At 39.7% G+C, this 20318-nt stretch overlaps 1 protein-coding gene across 1 annotated transcript in view; it reads right to left on the bottom strand.

Annotated features, from left to right (window-relative positions):
• Nucleotides 1–20318, bottom strand: part of LOC137562092 (serine-rich adhesin for platelets-like) — a 55304-nt gene that overhangs the window by 3090 nt on the left and 31896 nt on the right. The window contains exons 4-5 of the mRNA XM_068273428.1: nt 17385–17450; nt 798–15818 (exon numbers count right to left, since the gene is read on the bottom strand). Coding sequence (XP_068129529.1) covers nt 798–15818; nt 17385–17450 — 15087 coding nt within the window. The remainder of the gene's footprint in view (nt 1–797; nt 15819–17384; nt 17451–20318) is intronic.

The following is a 20318-nucleotide window of genomic DNA, read 5'->3' on the forward strand; positions in this document are numbered from 1 at the left end:
GGCCTCTATTCAAATCACTTTTTTTTTTTAGTTTTCTGTCAGGAGATAATTTTTACTCCTCTACAAAATAACATTTTAACACCTAACAACTAAAAAGAAGTACCTAAAATGTAGACAAGGAAGTAATATTAAACATATTTTGTATATCCCTTGCTTGCTGGGAGATTAAAATTGTATTTTATTGTTAAAATGTTAAGGTGTGGAAACTTCTCCTGTGAGAAAACTCAAGAGAAAATATAATTGAATAGGGGCCTATATATTTTGAAATACATCTTTTGAAGCAAGTAATAAAGTTGCAAAATGAAATGAACAGCAAAATTACATAGCAGATGTATTTAATATTCACCCAGAATATAATGGCATACACTTCTGTAAAAGATACAAAGTGCAGTACAAAACTGACGGGTTGAAAAATAGGCCACCTAGGGTAAAGTCCCATGCAAAGTTCTCTTCATAAAATACATAAAAAATACATGTAAAAGAAGAATTACGTAAAGTTTAAGGATCTAGTAAAATCTATAAAAGAGAACACTGTCTCCAGAACTTAAACAAATATATAGCTTAACTTCAGAGATGATCAATAAATTGTAAATTATTTTATCTCTTATTCAAATTTCATGTAAATTGTATGCATCTTGAAATTGGACCTATCATAATTACCAGGAAGTTATTTAAAATTGATTTTGGTCCAGTTCCACTTACAAGTTGTGTACAGGTCACATGAAAATTCAATACAAGTGGAATGTATTTGAATTTCATTGACCATCTTCACTTAACTTTCACTTAACAGGACCTACCTGAATTGGTTACAGTAGATTGCAGTGTGGTAAAATCTTCTGGAATAGTTGGGTTGTGTGTTGATGGTTGAATGCTCGATTCAGTGGATGGTACATTTGGGAATCTAGTAGTAATTTTCTCTGTTAGTGGTTCAGTGGTTTCTATCAGAACAAGTGGTGTTGTCCTCTCAACTGTTAATCCAGTAGAAGCATCAACAGAAATGGAAAGAGATGATCTTGGAATAGTTGTTTTCTCTGTAGTAGAGCTTAATGTAACAGATACATTTTCTGAACTAGTTGTAGAAGTTGTGGAATAAGTTGTGTATTCCATAGTACCCTTGGCTCCAGTGGTATGTGTTGAGAACTCTGTAGTTGTTTTTGAAGGTATGGACTCCAGAGTCATTGTAGTATTAAGAGACTCAGTGGTAGTTAAACTAGCAGTATATCCCACAGATGTATCAGATACAATGGTGTGAGTTGTGTGTTCAGTAGCTGGTTTAAATGGAGGAAGGTTTGTAGTCTGGGTGCCAGTTGTAATATAAGCAGAGTTCTCCAAAGTAGAATGAGATGTAACAGATTTAGTAGTGGTTTCCGTAACAGAAATGTGTTCGCTAATAAATATTGCAGTTGTGCTGAAAGTAAAATGGTCAGTAAATGCACTAACCGTGTCGGTTACTGTAGATTTACTATTAGTATCAAATGTGGTTGCAGCTGTATTATACTGAGTAGAAACTTCATATGTAGTGGATTCACTTGAGAGTGGCTTAGACTTAAAATCAGTAGTAGACAATGGTGGAGTAGAGCTTGTACTATATTTGTTTGTTAAGGCAGATTTAGTGATTGTGCTATAATTTGTCATGATGTCATTTGAAATTTCAGTAGTTGTTTTTTGTGTATTTGAGTCCATGGAATGCATATCGGAAGTGGTGGATGCAATAGAGTCAGTAGTAGCAGCCGCTGTAATAGAGTTAGTGGTCTGCCTATTAGAAACGAGAGATGTTGTTGAGTCAATAGCATTATTTATTGTAGTAGAGTTTGGGATAAGTCCATTCGAAACAGGCCGTGTTGTAGAATCAATAGCAGCATCTATTGTAGTAGAGCTTGGGGCATGTGAATTAGTAATTACACCTGTGGTAGAGTCAGAAATGGTCTCTATTGTAGAAGAGTCCATGGTATGTCCAGTAGAAATGGCAGACATAGTAGACACAGTAGTCACATCTCTTGTGTTTGAGACTGTGGTATAAACATTAGAAATTGCATCTGTAGTAGGATCAGAAGTGGTATCTTTTGTGGAAGAGTCGATGATATGCCCATTATATGTAGTACAGCCTGTAGTACTAGTAGCATCTAATGTGGTACAGCCAGTAGTGTGACCATTAGAAGTGGCAGTTGTAGTAAGATCAACAGAGTGACCATTAGACATGGCAGATGAGGTAGAATCACTAGTAACTTCACTTGAAGTAGAGTCAACAGAGTGGCCATTAGAAAGGGCAGATGTGGTAGAATCAGTTGTAGCTTTTATTGTAGTAGAGTCAGTTGTATGCCCAATAGAAATGGTATATGTAGAAGAGTCAGTAATTGCTTCTGCTGAAACAGAATCAGTGGTATGACAAATAGTAATGGCAGATATAGTAGACAAAGTAGTAGCATCTTGTGTGGTTAAGCTTGTGGTATGACCATTAGAAATGGCAGCTGTAGTAGAGTCAGTGTTAGCTTCTATTGTAGTAGGGTCAGAAGAATGGCCATTAGGAATTGCAGATGAGCTAGAATCACAAGTAACTTCAGTTGTAGTAGAGTCAGGAAAGTGACCATTAGAAGTAGAAGAAGTAGTAAAATCAGTAGTAGCTTCTATTCTAGTAGAGTCACTTGTATTCCCAATAGTAACTGCTTCTGCTGAAATAGAATCAGTGGTATGACTAATAGAAATTGTAGATCTAGTAGACACAGTAGTAGCATCTATTGTGGTTGAGCCTGTGCTATGACCATTAGAAATGGCATCTGTAGTAGGATCAGGAGTGGTATCTTTTGTAGAATACTCAATGGTGTGTCCATTTTGAAAAGTAGATGTAGTGTAGCCTGTAGTAGCATCTATTGCAGTAGAGCCATTAGACATGTCAGTTGTAATGGAGTCAGTGGTTTCTTCTATTGTAGAAGGGTTAGAAGAATGGCCATTAGGAATTGCAGATGAGGTAGAATCACTAGTAACTTCAGTTGTAGTAGAGTCAGCAGAGTGACTAGATGTGGAAGAATCAGTTGTAGTTTCTATTCTAGTAGAGTCAGTCGTATGCCCAATAGAAATGGTATACGTAGAAGAGTCAGTAATTGCTTCTGCTGAAAAAGACTCAGTAGAATGACTGATAGTAATGACAGATATAGTAGACACGTTAGTAGCATTTCTTGTGCTTGAGCCTGTGCTATGACCACTAGAAATGGCATCTGTAGGGGGATCAGAAGTGGTGACTTTTGTGGAAGAGTCAATGGTATGCCCATTATGAACAGTAGATGTAGCAGAGCCTGTAGTAGCATCTATTGTGGTAGAGCCAGTAGTATAACCATTAGAAATGGCAACTGTAGTAGAGTCACTGTTAGTTTCTATTGTAGTAGGGTCAGAAGAATGACCATTAGAAATTGGAGAGGAGGTAGAATCACTTGTAACTTCAGTTGTAGTAGAGTCCGCGGAGTGGCCATTAGTAGTAGAAGGTGTGGTAGAATCGGTAGTAGCTTCTATTCGAGTAGAGTCAGTGGTAGCTTCTTTTGTACTAGAGTCAGCAGAGCCAGTGGTATGTCCATTAGAAACTGTAGATGTAGTAGAGTATGTAGTAGTATCTATTGTGGTAGAGCCAGGAGTATGAACATTAGAAATGGCAGTTGTAGTAGAGTCAGTGGTAGCTTCTATTGTAGTAGGGTCAGCAGAAGGACCATTGGAAGTAGAAGATGAGGTAGAATCACTAGTAACTTCAATTGTAGTAGAGTCAACAGATTGGCTATTAGAAGTAGAAGATGTGGTAGAATCGGTAGTTGCTTCTGTATTGCTAGTAGCATCTAATGTGGTGGAGCCAGTAGTATGACCATTAGAAATGGCAGTTGTAGCAGAGTCAGTGGTAGATTCTATTGTAGTAAGGTCAACAGAGTGACCATTAGACATGGCAGATGAGGTAGAATCACTAGTAACTTCACTTGAAGTAGAGTCAACAGAGTGACCATTAGAAAGGGCAGATGTGGTAGAATCAGTTGTAGATTCTATTCTAGTAGAGTCAGTTGTATGCTCAATAGAAATGGTAAATGTAGAAGTGTCGGTAATTGTTTCTGCTGAAACAGAATCAGTGGTATGACTAATAGTAATGGCAGATATAGAAGACACAGTCGTAGCATCTATTGTGGTTGAGCCTGTGCTATGACCACTAGAAATGGCATCTGTAGTAGGATCAGGAGTGGTATCTTTTGTAGAATACTCAATGGTGTGTCCATTTTGAAAAGTAGATGTAGTATAGCCTGTAGTAGCATCTATTGCAGTAGAGCCATTAGACATGTCAGTTGTAATGGAGTCAGTGGTTTCTTCTATTGTAGAAGGGTTAGAAGAATGGCCATTAGGAATTGCAGATGAGGTAGAATCACTAGTAACTTCAGTTGTAGTAGAGTCAGCAGAGTGACTAGATGTGGAAGAATCAGTTGTAGTTTCTATTCTAGTAGAGTCAGTCGTATGCCCAATAGAAATGGTATACGTAGAAGAGTCAGTAATTGCTTCTGCTGAAAAAGACTCAGTAGAATGACTGATAGTAATGGCAGATATAGTAGACACATTAGTAACATCTCTTGTGCTTGAGCCTGTGCTATGACCACTAGAAATGGCATCTGTAGTGGGATCAGAAGTGGTGACTTTTGTGGAAGAGTCAATGGTATGCCCATTATGAACAATAGATGTAGCAGAGTCTGTAGTAGCATCTATTGTGGTAGAGCCAGTAGTATAACCATTAGAAATGGCCACTGTAGTAGAGTCACTGTTAGTTTCTATTGTAGTAGGGTCAGAAGAATGACCAGTAGAAATTGGAGAGGAGGTAGAATCACTTGTAACTTCAGTTGTAGTAGAGTCCGCGGAGTGGCCATTAGTAGTAGAAGATGTGGTAGAATCAGTAGTAGCTTCTATTCGAGTAGAGTCAGTGGTAGCTTCTTTTGTACTAGAGTCAGCAGAGTCAGTGGTATGTCCATTAGAAACCGTAGATGTAGTAGAGTCTGTAGTAGTATCTATTGTGGTAGAGCCAGGAGTATGAACATTAGAAATGGCAGTTGTAGTAGAGTCAGTGGTAGCTTCTATTGTAGTAGGGTCAGCAGAAGGACCATTGGAAGTAGAAGATGAGGTAGAATCACTAGTAACTTCAATTGTAGTAGAGTCAACAGATTGGCTATTAGAAGTAGAAGATGTGGTAGAATCGGTAGTTGCTTCTGTATTGCTAGTAGCATCTAATGTGGTGGAGCCAGTAGTATGACCATTAGAAATGGCAGTTGTAGCAGAGTCAGTGGTAGATTCTATTGTAGTAAGGTCAACAGAGTGACCATTAGACATGGCAGATGAGGTAGAATCACTAGTAACTTCACTTGAAGTAGAGTCAACAGAGTGACCATTAGAAAGGGCAGATGTGGTAGAATCAGTTGTAGATTCTATTCTAGTAGAGTCAGTTGTATGCTCAATAGAAATGGTAAATGTAGAAGTGTCGGTAATTGTTTCTGCTGAAACAGAATCAGTGGTATGACTAATAGTAATGGCAGATATAGAAGACACAGTCGTAGCATCTATTGTGGTTGTAGTAGAGTCAACAGATTGGCTATTAGAAGTAGAAGATGTGGTAGAATCGGTAGTTGCTTCTGTATTGCTAGTAGCATCTAATGTGGTGGAGCCAGTAGTATGACCATTAGAAATGGCAGTTGTAGCAGAGTCAGTGGTAGATTCTATTGTAGTAAGGTCAACAGAGTGACCATTAGACATGGCAGATGAGGTAGAATCACTAGTAACTTCACTTGAAGTAGAGTCAACAGAGTGACCATTAGAAAGGGCAGATGTGGTAGAATCAGTTGTAGATTCTATTCTAGTAGAGTCAGTTGTGTGCTCAATAGAAATGGTAAATGTAGAAGTGTCGGTAATTGTTTCTGCTGAAACAGAATCAGTGGTATGACTAATAGTAATGGCAGATATAGAAGACACAGTCGTAGCATCTATTGTGGTTGAGCCTGTGCTATGACCACTAGAAATGGCATCTGTAGTAGGATCAGGAGTGGTATCTTTTGTAGAATACTCAATGGTGTGTCCATTTTGAAAAGTAGATGTAGTATAGCCTGTAGTAGCATCTATTGCAGTAGAGCCATTAGACATGTCAGTTGTAATGGAGTCAGTGGTTTCTTCTATTGTAGAAGGGTTAGAAGAATGGCCATTAGGAATTGCAGATGAGGTAGAATCACTAGTAACTTCAGTTGTAGTAGAGTCAGCAGAGTGACTAGATGTGGAAGAATCAGTTGTAGTTTCTATTCTAGTAGAGTCAGTCGTATGCCCAATAGAAATGGTATACGTAGAAGAGTCAGTAATTGCTTCTGCTGAAAAAGACTCAGTAGAATGACTGATAGTAATGGCAGATATAGTAGACACATTAGTAACATCTCTTGTGCTTGAGCCTGTGCTATGACCACTAGAAATGGCATCTGTAGTGGGATCAGAAGTGGTGACTTTTGTGGAAGAGTCAATGGTATGCCCATTATGAACAATAGATGTAGCAGAGTCTGTAGTAGCATCTATTGTGGTAGAGCCAGCAGTATAACCATTAGAAATGGCCACTGTAGTAGAGTCACTGTTAGTTTCTATTGTAGTAGGGTCAGAAGAATGACCAGTAGAAATTGGAGAGGAGGTAGAATCACTTGTAACTTCAGTTGTAGTAGAGTCCGCGGAGTGGCCATTAGTAGTAGAAGATGTGGTAGAATCAGTAGTAGCTTCTATTCGAGTAGAGTCAGTGGTAGCTTCTTTTGTACTAGAGTCAGCAGAGTCAGTGGTATGTCCATTAGAAACCGTAGATGTAGTAGAGTCTGTAGTAGTATCTATTGTGGTAGAGCCAGGAGTATGAACATTAGAAATGGCAGTTGTAGTAGAGTCAGTGGTAGCTTCTATTGTAGTAGGGTCAGCAGAAGGACCATTGGAAGTAGAAGATGAGGTAGAATCACTAGTAACTTCAATTGTAGTAGAGTCAACAGATTGGCTATTAGAAGTAGAAGATGTGGTAGAATCGGTAGTCGCTTCTGTATTGCTAGTAGCATCTAATGTGGTGGAGCCAGTAGTATGACCATTAGAAATGGCAGTTGTAGCAGAGTCAGTGGTAGATTCTATTGTAGTAAGGTCAACAGAGTGACCATTAGACATGGCAGATGAGGTAGAATCACTAGTAACTTTACTTGAAGTAGAGTCAACAGAGTGACCATTAGAAAGGGCAGATGTGGTAGAATCAGTTGTAGATTCTATTCTAGTAGAGTCAGTTGTATGCTCAATAGAAATGGTAAATGTAGAAGTGTCGGTAATTGTTTCTGCTGAAACAGAATCAGTGGTATGACTAATAGTAATGGCAGATATAGAAGACACAGTAGTAGCATCTATTGTGGTTGAGCCTGTGCTATGACCACTAGAAATGGCATCTGTTATAGTATCGGAAGTGGTATCTTTTGTGGAAGAGTCAGTGGTGTGTCCATTTTGAACAGTAGATGTAGTAGAGTGTGTAGTAGCATCTATTGTGCTAGAGCTAGTAGTTTGACCATTAGAAATGGCAGATGTGGTAGAGTCAGTAGTAACTTCTATTGTAGTTGAGTAAGTAATATGTCCATTATAAACAGTAGATGTAGTAGAGCCCGTAGTAGCATCTATTGTGGTAGAGCCAGTAGTATAACCGTTAGAAATGGCAGCTGTAATAGAGTCAATGGTAGCTTCTATTGTAGTAGAGTCAACAGAGTGGCCATTAGAAAGGGCAGATGTGGTAGAATCCATAGTAGCTGGATCAGAAGAATGGCAATTAGAAATTGCAGATGAGGTAGCATTACTATTAACTTTAGATGTAGAGTCGACAGAGTGACCATTAGAAATGGCAGATAAGGTGTAATCAGTTTTAACTTCTATTGTAGTAGAGTCAGTGGTATGTCCATTATAAACAGTAGATGCAGCAGAGCCTGTAGTAGCATCTATTGTGGTAGATCCAGTAGTATGAACATTAGAAACAGCAGATGTGGTAGAGTCAGTATCAGCATCTATTGCAGTAGAGCCAGTGGTATGCCCAAAAGAAAGGGCAGCTGTAGTAGACTCAGTGGTACCTTCTATTGTAGTAGAGTCTGCAGAGTGACTATTAGAAGCAGAAGATGTAGTAGAATGAGTAGTTGGTTCTATTGCAGTAGAGTCAGTGGTATGTCCAATAGAAATGGTAGATGTAATAGAGTTAGTAGTTGCTTCTACTGAAACAGAATCAGTGGTATGCCTAATAGAAATAGTAAATATAGGAAAGTCAGAAGTAGTCTCTCTTGCAGTAGCTTTATAACTGCTGGTAGAGCCAGTTTTCTTGGAAACAGTAGGATACTCACTGCTTGTTTCAGTTGAATAGAAGTTTGTTTTGGTCTCAGTGGTGGTATCAAGTGTACTTGCAACTGTTTTATCAAGATTAATTGTTGCAGAGTCCATAGGATACTTCTTGGTGGGCTCAGATGCTGTTAGGCCACTAACCTCACTTGTGGTCTTCATAATATTGAGGTTCGTAGTATATTCAGCACTGGTTGTAGATGTCCTAATGCCAGTAACAGCTTCTACTGTTTCACAGTCATTGGAACACTCTACAGTAGCTTTTGTCATTTTAGAACTAGTAAATATTTCCATTGTACTTTTCAATATATTAGTTTCAGTATTGTGTTTGCTACTAGTTTCAAATGAAGTAGACTGAGTAGTAAGTTCTACAGGATCTTCTTTAATGGTGGAGAAAATAGTTGCTTCTCTATCCACTGTCGAGGAAGTGACTGGAGGTTCTGTAGCTGTGTGTTCACCTGTGATTTCTGTGAGATCTTTTGTATAAGTTATGGTGTGTTTAGATGTTACAGAGTCGGTAGTGACTTTAGTAGTTGCACTGGCATCTTTGTCGGTGGTTTTAGATGGAATAGAGTCACCAGAGGTTTCAGTATAGGTTTTTGTATATTCTTTTGTTACTTTAGGAGAAGTGGAAACAGTAGATATTTTAGTAAAGTCACTAGTATATTCTTTTGTGGAGTCAGTAGTGAGTTCAGTGTGGTTTCTAGTATATCCAGATGAAATATCCATTGTAGTTTCAGATGTCAGGGATTTAGTAGTGGTTTCAGAAAGATTTCTGGTAGGTCCTTCAGTGGTGATGAAAGAAGTGGAATCAATAGTGATATCAGTGTGGATGTCACTAGTGTACCCATCAGTTGTTTCAGATGTACTGGAGTCAGTAAGCAGTTCTGGTGAAGCACTAGTAGATCTTATAGTATGTTCTGGTTTTATGGAGTGAGCAGTGATTTTACTGGAGTCGGTTATAGGGTGAGTACTATTCTGAGTAAGGTCACTGGTATTTTCTCTAGTAGTATCAGATGTAGTGGACACAGTAGTTATTTCAGTTGAGTCACTGGTATATCCTGCAGTAGTTATGGATGAATCAGTTGTGAATGCTGTAAGTTCTTTATTGTATTCAGTAGTGGTTTTGAGTTCAGTAGAATCACTAGTGGTTTTACCAAGATCACTGGTGTATACTGTACTGGTGCTAAGCACATTGAAGTCTGTATTGATTTCAGTAAGGTCATTGCCAGTGTATTCTTCAGTGAGTTGGGTTGTGGTAAAGCTAGTAAGGGTCTCAGTAGGGGTATTGGTATATCTTATGGTAGGGGTTTTAGTAAAGTCACCAGTATATTGTTTTGTGTTTTCAAATGAAATAGAGTCAATAGAGATATCAGTCACATTAGTAATATTTTCTATGTTAGTTATAGATGGTGAAGAATCCATAGTAACTTCTGTATTGGGATTGGTATAGTCTTTTGTGGACCCAGATGTAATGTGGTCAGTAGTGCTTTTGGAGAGATCAGACGTAAATGCACTACTAGTTTTGGATGTAGTAGAGTCAGTAGAGATTTCAGTAAGGTCACTAGTATATGCTATAGTTGACCATAGAGTGTGTTCAGTAAGGACATCAGTATAGCCTCCAGTAGTCTGAATTGTAATTAAATCACTTGTGCTTTCAGTCATTTCAGCTTTATGTTCAGTTGTGGCTTTTGGCGTAGTTAAGTCAGCAGTGATATCAGTGAGGACACTTGTATATGCTCTGCTGGTTTCAGTTTCAGTAAAATTAGCTGTTATTTCAGTAAATTCATTTGTGTATCCTCTAGTGGTTTTAGATGTAGCCATTTCTGTAGTCAAGTCCACAGTAACATTTTTTGTGGTGTCACTAATGAAGCCTTCAATAGTTTTATATGAAATGGAACCAGTATTAATTTTGGTGATGCTGGTGGAACCATCATCTTTCTTGGTTCTTTCGGTAGCAGATTCAGTGGTTGCACCAGTATCTGATGGTGAAGTATTAATGTCTGTAGTATATTTACCAGTTGTGTCTAATGTGGGAGTGACTGTATGGAATTCATCTGTAGATCCCAGAGAGTACTCCTGGGTGGTTACAAAGGGTTCATCTGTATATCCTGTAGTATACACCTGGGTGGTTTCAAAGGTTTTATCTGTAGATCCCGTAATATACTTCTGAGTGGTTTCAAAGGTTTTATCTGTAGATCCCATAGTATACTCCTGGGTGGTTTCAAAGGGTTCATCTGTAGATCCTGTAGTATACACCTGGGTGGTTTCAAAGGTTTTATCTGTAGATCTCGTAGTATACTCCTGTGTGGTTACAAAGGGTTCATCTGTAGATCCCGTAGTATACACCTGGGTGGTTTCAAAGGTTCTATCTGTAGATTCCGTAGTATACTCCTGAGTGGTTTCAAAAGGTTCATCTGTAGATCCTGTAGTATACTCCTTGGTGGTTTGAACAGTTTCACCTGTAGACTCCGTAGTATACTCCTTGGTTGTTTCAAAAGTTTTATTTGTAGATCCTGTAGTATACTCATGGGTGGTTACAAAGGTTTTATCTGTAGATTCCATAGTATACTCCTGGGTGGTTTCAAATGTTTTATCTGTAGCTTCTGTAGTATACTCCTGTGTGGTTTTAAAACTTTCATCTATAGATCCCTTAGAATACTCTTGGGTGGTTACAAAGGGTTCATCTGTAGATCCTGTAGTATACACCTGGGTGGTTTCAAAGGTTTTGTCTGCAGATCTCGTAGTATACTCCTGTGTGGTAACAAAGGGTTTATCTGTAGATCCTGTAGTATACTCCTGGGTGGTTTCAAAGGGTTCATCTGTAGATCCTGTAGTATACGCCTTGGTGGTTTGAATGGTTTCATCTGTAGATCCTGTAGTATACTCATGGGTGGTTTTGAAGGTATTATCTATAGATCCCATAGTATATGCCTTGGTGGTTTCAAAGGGTTCATCTGTATATCCCGTAGCATACTCCCGGGTGGTTTCTAAGGTTTCCTCTGTAGATCCTGTAGCATGCTCTTGTGTGGTTTTAAAGGGTTCACCTGTAGATCCCTTAGTATACTCCTGAGTGCTTTCAAAGGTTCTATCTGTAGATACCGTAGTATACTCCTGGGTGGTTTCAAAGGGTTTATCTGTCGATTCTGTAGTATGTTTATGGATGGTTTCAAATGTGTTTTCTGTAGATCCTGTAGTATATTTCCAGGTGGTTACAAAGGGTTCATCTGTAGATCCTGTAGTATACTCCTGGGTGGTTTGAATGGTTTTATCTGTAGATCCCGTAGTATGCTCCTGGGTGGTTTCAAAGGTTTTATACTCTGGGGTGGTTTCAAAGGGTTTATCTGTAGATCCTGTAGTGTACTTCTGGGTGGTTTCAAAGTTTTCGTCTGTAGATTCTCTAGTATATACCTGGGTGGTTTCAAAGGGTTCATCTATAGATCTTGTAGTATACTCTTGGCTGGTTTCAAAGGTTTGATCTGTAAATCCTGTAGTATACTCCTGGGTGGTTTCAAAATTTTCATCTGTAAATCCTGTAGTATACTCCTGGGTGGTTTCAAAGGGTTCATCTGTAGATCCCATAGTATACACCTGGGTGGTTTCAAAGGTTTTATCTGTAGATCCTGTAGTATACTCCTGGGTGGTTTCAAAGGGTTCATCTGTAGATCCTGTAGTATACTCCTTGGTGGTTTGAATGGTTTCATCTGTAAACCCTGTAGTATACTCTTGGGTGGTTTCAAAAGTTTTATCTGTAGATCCTGTAGTATACTCCTGGGTGGTTACAAAGGGTTCATCTGTAGATCCTGTAGTATACTCCTGGGTGTTTTGAATGGTTTCATCTGTAGATCCTGTAGTATGCTCCTGGGTGGTTTCAAATGTGTTATACTCTGGGGTGGTTTCAAAGGGTTCATCTGTAGATCCTGTAGTGTATTTCTGGGTGGTTTCAAAGGTTTCTTCTGTAGATTCTCTAGTATATTCCTGGGTGGTTTCAAAGGGTTCATCTATAGATCTTGTAGTATACTCTTGGCTGGTTTCAAATGTTTGATCTGTAAATCCTGTAGTATACTTCTGGGTGGTTTCAAAATTTTCATCTGTAGATCCTGTAGTATACTCCTGTGTGGTTACAAAGGGTTCATCTGTAGTTCCCGTAGTATACACCTGGGTGGTTTCAAAGGTTTTATCTGTAAATCCCGTAGTATACTCCTGGGTGGCTTCAAAGGGTTCATCTGTAGATCCTGTAGTATAATCCTTGGTGGTTTGAATGGTTTCATATGTAGACCCTGTAGTATACTCCTTAGTGGTTTCAACAGTTTTATCTGTAGATCCTGTAGTATACTCCTGGGTGGTTTCAAAGGTTTTATCTGTAGATCCCGTAGTATATTCCTGGGTGGTTTCAAAGGTTTTATCTGTAGATCCCGTAGTATACTCCTGGGTGGTTTTAAAGGGTTCATCTGCAGATCCCGTAGTATACACCTGGGTGGTTTTAAAGGGTTCATCTGTAGATCCCGTAGTATACTCTGGGGTGGTTTCAAAGGGTTCATCTGCAGATCTTGTAGTATACTCCTTGGTAGCTTGAACGGTTTCATCTGTAGACCCTGTAGTATACTCATGGGTGGTTTCAAAGGTGTTATCTGTAGATCCTGTAGTATACTCCTGGGTGGTTTCAAAGGTTTTATCTGTAGATCCCGTAGTATGCTCCTGGGTGGTTTCAAAGGTTTTATACTCTGGGGTGGTTACAAAGGGTTCATCTGTAGATCCTGTAGTGTACTTCTGGGTGGTTTCAAAGGTTTCTTCTGTAGATCCTCTAGTATATTCCCGGGTGGTTTCAAAGGGTTCATCTATAGATCTTGTAGTATACTCTTGGCTAGTTTCAAATGTTTTATCTGTAAATCCTGTAGTATACTCCTGGGTGGTTTCAAAATGTTCATCTGTAGATCCCGCAGTATACTCCTGTGTGGTTACAAAGGGTTCATCTGTAGTTCCCGTAGTATACACCTGGGTGGTTTCAAAGGTTTTATCTGTAGATCCCGTAGTATACTCCTTGGTGGTTTCAAAGGATTCATCTGTAGATCCTGTAGTATACTCCTTGGTGGTTTCAATAGTTTCATCTGTAGACCCTGTAGTATACTCCTGGGTAGTTTCAATAGTTTCATCTGCAGATCCTGTAGTATACTCATGGGTGGTTTTGAAGGTTTTATCTGTAGATCCCGTAGTATATTCCTGGGTGGTCTCAAAGGGTTCATCTGTTGATCCTGTTGTACACTCCTGGGTGGTTCGAAAGGGTTCATCTGTAGATCCCGTAGTATACTTCTGGGTGGTTCGAAAGGGTTCATCTGTAGATCCCGTAGTATACTTCTGGGTGGTTTTAAAGGTTTCATCTGCAGATCTTGTAGTATTATACTCCTTGGTAGTTTGAACGGTTTCATCTGTAGAACCCGTAGTATACTCATGGGTGGTTTCAAAGGTTTTATCTGTAGATCCCGTAGAATGCTCCTGGGTGGTTTCAAAGGTTTTATACTCTGAGGTGGTTTCAAAGGGTTCATCTGTAGATCCTGTAGAGTACTTCTGGGTGGTTTCAAAGGTTTCTTCTGTAGATCCTCTAGTATATTCCTGGGTGGTTTCAAAGGGTTCATCTGTATACTCTTGGCTGGTTTCAAATGTTTGATCTGTAAACCCTGTAGTATACGCCTGGGTGGTTTCAAAATTTTCATCTGTAGATCCCGCAGTATACTCCTGTGTGGTTACAAAGGGTTCATCTGTAGTTCCCGTAGTATACACCTGGGTGGTTTCAAAGGTTTTATCTGTAGATCCTGTAGTATACTCCTGCGTGGTTTCAAAAGGTTCATCTGTAGATCCTGCAGTATACTCCTTGGTGGTTTGAATGGTTTCATCTGTAAACCCTGTAGTATACTCCTGGGTGGTTACAAAGGGTTCATCTGTAGATCCCTTAGTATACACCTGGGTGGTTTGAAAGGGTTCATCTGCGGATCTTGTAGTATACTCCTTGGTAGCTTGAACGGTTTCATCTGTAGACCCCGTAGTATACTCATGGGTGGTTTCAAAGGTTTTATCTGTAGATCCTGTAGAATGCTCCTGGGTGGTTTCAAATGTTTTATACTCTGGGGTGGTTTCAAGGGGTTCATCTGTAGATCCTGTAGTGTACTTCTGGGTGGTTTCAAAGGTTTCTTCTGTAGATCCTCTAGTATATTCGCGGGTGGTTTCAAAGGGTTCATCTCTAGATCTTGTAGTATACTCTTGGCTGATTTCAAATGTTTGATCTGTAAATCCTGTGGTATACTCATGGGTGGTTTCAAAATTTTCATCTGTAGATACCACAGTATACTCCTGTGTGGTTACAAAGGGTTCACCTGTAGTTCCCGTAGTATACACCTGGGTGGTTTCAAAGGTTTTATCTGTAGATCCCGTAGTATACTCCTGGGTGGTTTCAAAGGGTTCATCTGTAGAGCCTGTAGTATACTCCTTGGTGGTTTGAATAGTTTCTTCTGTAGACCCTGAAGTATACTCCTGGGTGGTTACAAAGGGTTCATCTGTAGATCCCGTAGTATACACCTGGGTGGTTTGAAAGGGTTCATCTGTAGATCCCGTAGTATACTCCTGGGTGGTTTTAAAGGGTTCATCTGCAGATCTTGTAGTATACTCCTTGGTAGCTTGAACGGTTTCATCTGTAGACCCCGTAGTATACTCATGGGTGGTTTCAAAGGTGTTATCTGTAGATCCTGTAGTATACTCCTGGGTGGTTTCATAGGTTTTATCTGTAGATCTCGTAGTATACTCCTGGGTGGTTTTAAAGGGTTCATTAGTAGATCCTGTAGTATACTCCTGGGTGGTTTCAAAGGGTTCATCTGCAGATCTTGTAGTATACTCCTTGGTAGCTTGAACGGTTTCATCTGTAGACCCCGTAGTATACTCCTGGGTGGTTTCAAAGGTTTTATCTGTTGATCCCGTAGTGTACTCCTGGGTGGTTTCAAAGGTTTTATCTGTAGATCCCGCAGTGTACTCATGGGTAGTTTCAAAGGGTTCATTTGTAGATCCAGTAGTATACACCTGGGTGGTTTCAAAGGTTTTATCTGTAGATCCTGTAGTATACACCTGGGTGGTTTCAAAGGGTTCATCTGTAGATCCTGTAGTATATACCTGCGTGGTTTGAACAGTTTCATCTGTAGGTCCTGTAGTATACTCCTGGATGGTTTCTAAGGGTTCATCGGTAGATCCTGTGGTATACTCCTGGGTGGTTTCAAAGGTTTCAGGGGCAGAAGTGGCATCTTTAGCAGTTACAGTTGAGAATGAGTTTGTGCTCGCCTGTGCAGTCAGCATTGTTGTGAGTTTTGCAGTAAAACTTGTAGTGACCACATCCATGGTAGAAGAAAATACTTTGCTGTTTGTAGATGTTATGAGGTTACTTGTAGTCTGAGGAGCAGCAGTGGTGGTGCCTGTGGACATTAAAACGCAGCAACGTATTATAATCAAAACACATACTCATTTTCAGAGATGAGCAATGACTTGCAATGTTTTAGACGTGATACAAATTTGGTTTCAGTTTGTATGCAGATTGAAATTGAACCAAATGAATGCAAATGTGGGCAATTTTGATTTAATTTCAATCTGCATACAAATTGCAACCAGATTTACTTCAAATCAGAAGAATGATCATCGCATTGACCATGTAATTTTACAGATTATTAAGGGGAAAATTTGAGAGGAGTTAATAAGTTTCTTGTACAGAACAGAAATGTTGTTATAGAACATGGTTGGTTGGCTAATTGCAATTCCTCCTTACCCCTGCACTAGCCCACCAGTAGACTATTAGTCTTGCTACTCCAACTATCCTTGTCTTCATCCTGGGCTTTTGGTCCTTAACAATGTGCTAAACATTTCTATGTAATATTCCATCTACAATTACATGCAGTAAGTTTCACTATCTACCACTGAGCTATGTTTTAATGTATGGAATTTTCCCATCTGCTGCATGGACTTGGACCTCTTACCACGGAAAATATGCCTTTGTCTACCTGCCCATCCAACGGAAAATAAAAAAGAGTCAAAAATGTGTTGTTATCATCCCCATTCCCCACCCAGTTCTCACTTGACTCAGTAACACCCCCATCTCTGTCTTGACCCCACATTTGAAATTAACGACTTTCTGCAATATGGGCGTATATAAACATCTTATGGTGCATCATAGGATATTTATCTAAGTCAGGCTATGCTGCCGAAGTGCACATGTGTCCCTTCAGCCCATGGCATTACGTGGTTAACACAAAAAGATACAAGAAAACAACACATTGGCCCATATGCAATTCACTTTTTCACCTGAGTTTTCTCCAAGGTGATAATTTTAAACTTGTCAAAAAATGGATTTTAAGCCACCAGCAAGCAAGAAAATACTGAAAATAATTTAATAGTACTTTCTCACCTACTTTTTGGTACTTTTTTTAATTGAAAAGTGCTGGAAAGTTATTTTAAATTGAAAATGAAAAATTATCTCCTAGGAGAAAACTCAGGTGAAAAAGTGAATTGCATGCAACCCCTTGTGTTAAGCATCAGAGGCGTATCTAGACGGGTGCAGGCATGTCTCATGCCATGGGTACCACAGCACCATGGGCGCCATGCCTGCCTCCATGCTGCGCTTCCATGCCTGCCCCCATGCCTGTCTACCCCTCAGATCAGATTAATACTGTTATCTGGGCAACATGGCTACTTAGTTTATGTATGTAGGGCACACTTGGCTTAGTGTTAGAAAAGAAGACAGAGAGGGAATAAGAGATATCTCCAGAAAAGTAACTTCAGCTTGTTTATAGAGGGGAAGAAGGCTCTGACCAGGGACGGGGGGGGAGGGGGCACTTACAGTGTTTGCCATGGGCTCTACATTACCCAGATACGCCCCTGTTAAGCATGTAAGCATATGTGTGGTGCTGAGCTGGCGCCAAGCAGATCTTACTCACATGACCTCCCTAGTATTGATCAGTTTGGTCAGATCACTATCCCCTGATGTCTACTTTTTCCTGAAAGAACTTCAAAGCCATCTCCCCCTTCCTCTTCATTGAGCAGCACGGACTGCTTGTCTGGAAGTTGAATAATTCTCAAACTGTCACATCATTAGCTTTAGTGTTGATGTGGTGACACAGAGTAAAATGCACCATTAATACTTTTTTCCCCCTATGTTGCTCTCGCTTATAGCGGGTAATAAAAAGTCAACGGATTGGACAGCTTTTGGACTAGTCCATCTCCTCACGGGAGATTCTCAGTATTTCCTTTATTCTTTATAAAACCCTTCCCATGGAAAGATCTATACAAAAATGTCAACCAACTTTCCTACTCTCTTGCACGCTATTTTGGCAGTTGGGTTGAGAAACTTAAAGGGGTTCTTTCGCGAAAAAAGTAGGCAGTTAAAAAATGTGACAGATGACAGGTTTTGGGCCAGTCCATCTTTTTAAGGGGGATTCTCAGGGCTTTCTTTGTTTACAACAGCATTTCCTGAACAACAGTTGCAAAATCTAACTGACATAATAGTGTGCAAGTGATTAGGGAGGCCGGCTGGTATCTTGCTATTTTGGCAGTTAAACTGCTGTTCAGGAAATGCTGTTGAAAACAAAGAAAGCCCTGAGAATCCCCCTTAAAAAGATGGACTGGCTCAAAACCTGTCATCTGTCACATTTTTTAACTGCCTACTTTTTTCGCGAAAGAACCCCTTTAAGTTCAGCAAGTGCTTTTGTAAACAGTGGCATAGCAATAGGGGGTGCAGAAGTAGCAACCGCATCAGGGCCCTTGGGCTAGAGGGGCACCATGGGGCCCACTCTTAACTACAGTATTAGCTCTTTATTGGTCATGTGCTGGTAATAATCACTTATATAGATGATATGAATAATAGTGATCATTAACAAACTATTCCCCATCCCCTGCTTGCACCTCTGACACTGTAGTTGCCATTGGCAGGTTTTGGTGCGCCGTATCAATTGTTATGTATAGAGTGCTTGGGGGGGCCCAAAGCAAAACATGCACTAGGGCCCACAGCTGCTCAGCTACGCCACTGTTTGTAAATAAAGAAATAGCTGAGAATCCCTCCTCACAAGGAGAAAGACTAGTCCAAAATATGTCAGATCTGTAATGTACAGTGCATTTTACTGTGGGAGCAGTGGTGTAACTTCAATTTATGGGATCCCCCTGCGAAACTTTGATGGGGCCTCCCAGTGTTCACACTCCTTCCCTTTCGTCCTCTTGGTGCCCTTTACGGCCTGGGGGCCTGTCTCACGAGGGTCATAAAACAAGTGTGACCATCACGCTCTTCACACCCAATACAAGGGTAGCCTAGTGATGATCGTAATCTGCTAATTATGATTACGCGAAATTATGTGTACATTTCCGATATTACGCATATACGTAAATGCATTACACATATACATAATTACATATTCATAATTCAATTGACTTTGTATAATCATTCGTAATTACGCATGAATTTACGTGTAATTTATGGGTAATGTTGTGCCGATTTTGGCAGTTAATAGCAAATCCCCCATACATGCAATTGCTACCAAAATTGCTACATATGTTAAAGACAATCTGTACTCTAAAATTCTTACAATAAAAAGCATACCATTCTATTCATTATGTTCTCCTGGGCCCCTCTGTGTTGCTTCTGCCACTCCCTGCTGCAATCCTGGCTTGTAATTGACAGTTTTATGCAGTGTTTACATACAAAAGACATAGCAAGTGATAGGCTGAGAATAGCTCAGTGTGTGAGTCATACAGAGTGTGCAGGGGGCCTGGAGAGGGTGTGTATAGCTTCTATCCAATCACAAGCAGCACAGCACATTCCAGCCTGACTGCCTCAGCCCAACAGAGCCGACAGAGGAGAGAAGATTAGATCATATAACAAAGAAATACAGCCACTGTGCAACTAGAAAAGGCTGCAGTAAGACAGCACATTAGAACAGCTATAGGAACTTATAGAATAGAAGAAATAGGAATGAAAATTTTGTTACAGAGTGTTTTTAAGAAGAATAGTGGTTACAAGTAAAAATAAAGACATTGTATTTTTTGAGATAATCAATTTTAACCACTTCAGCCTACAGGGTTGAATTTTTTTTTTGCATCTGAGCAACTTTCACCTCCCATTCATTTGCTAATACCTTTTTCACCACTCGGCACAATGAATGGATCTATATCTTGTTTTTTCCTCCACCAATTAGGCTTTCTGTGGGTGATACATTTTGCTGAGAATTAATTTATTGTAAATCCATTTTAACAGGAATATTAAGAAAGAAATAGAAAAAAATAATTATTCCTCAGCTTTTGGCCATTGTAGTTTGAAATTAATACATGCTACCATAATTAAAACCTATGTACTTTATTTACCAATTTGTCCCGCTTATTACACCATTTAAATGATGTCCCTATCACAATGTATGGCGCCGATATTCAATTTGGAAATAAAGGTGCATTTTTTCAACTTGCGCCCATCACTATTAAGAAGCCCATAATTTAATAAATCATATTGATATACTCCTTTGACATGAATATTTAAAAAGTTCAGACCCTTAGGTAACTATTTATGTTTTTTTTTTTTATTATTATTATTGTATTTTTTTTTTTTATTAAAACTTGTATGTGGGTATTTTTTGGTGTGGCAGGTAAACGGGGGATTTTTCATGTTTAAAAATGTATTTATTTAATAAAAGTGTGTTTTTGGTGTAGTTTGCTATTTGGCCACAAGGTGGCCACAGTCAAAAAGTCCTGGGAGCGATCGATCTCACTCCCAGGAAGAAGAAAGAAGACCAGAGCTCAGAAAAGCCGCAGCGTCTGAAGAGACGCTGTCGGCTTTTCTCCGGGGAGGTCCAATCGGTGAAAGGGATTTACAATCCCTTTCATTGATCGCTGGGCTAACGGCCAGCAGCGGGGGCACGCACGGGGGGGGGGGGTTCCGCAGGAGC

Source organism: Hyperolius riggenbachi, chromosome 3 (genome assembly GCF_040937935.1).
Source record: "Hyperolius riggenbachi isolate aHypRig1 chromosome 3, aHypRig1.pri, whole genome shotgun sequence".
Classification (NCBI taxonomy): Eukaryota; Metazoa; Chordata; class Amphibia; order Anura; family Hyperoliidae; genus Hyperolius; species Hyperolius riggenbachi.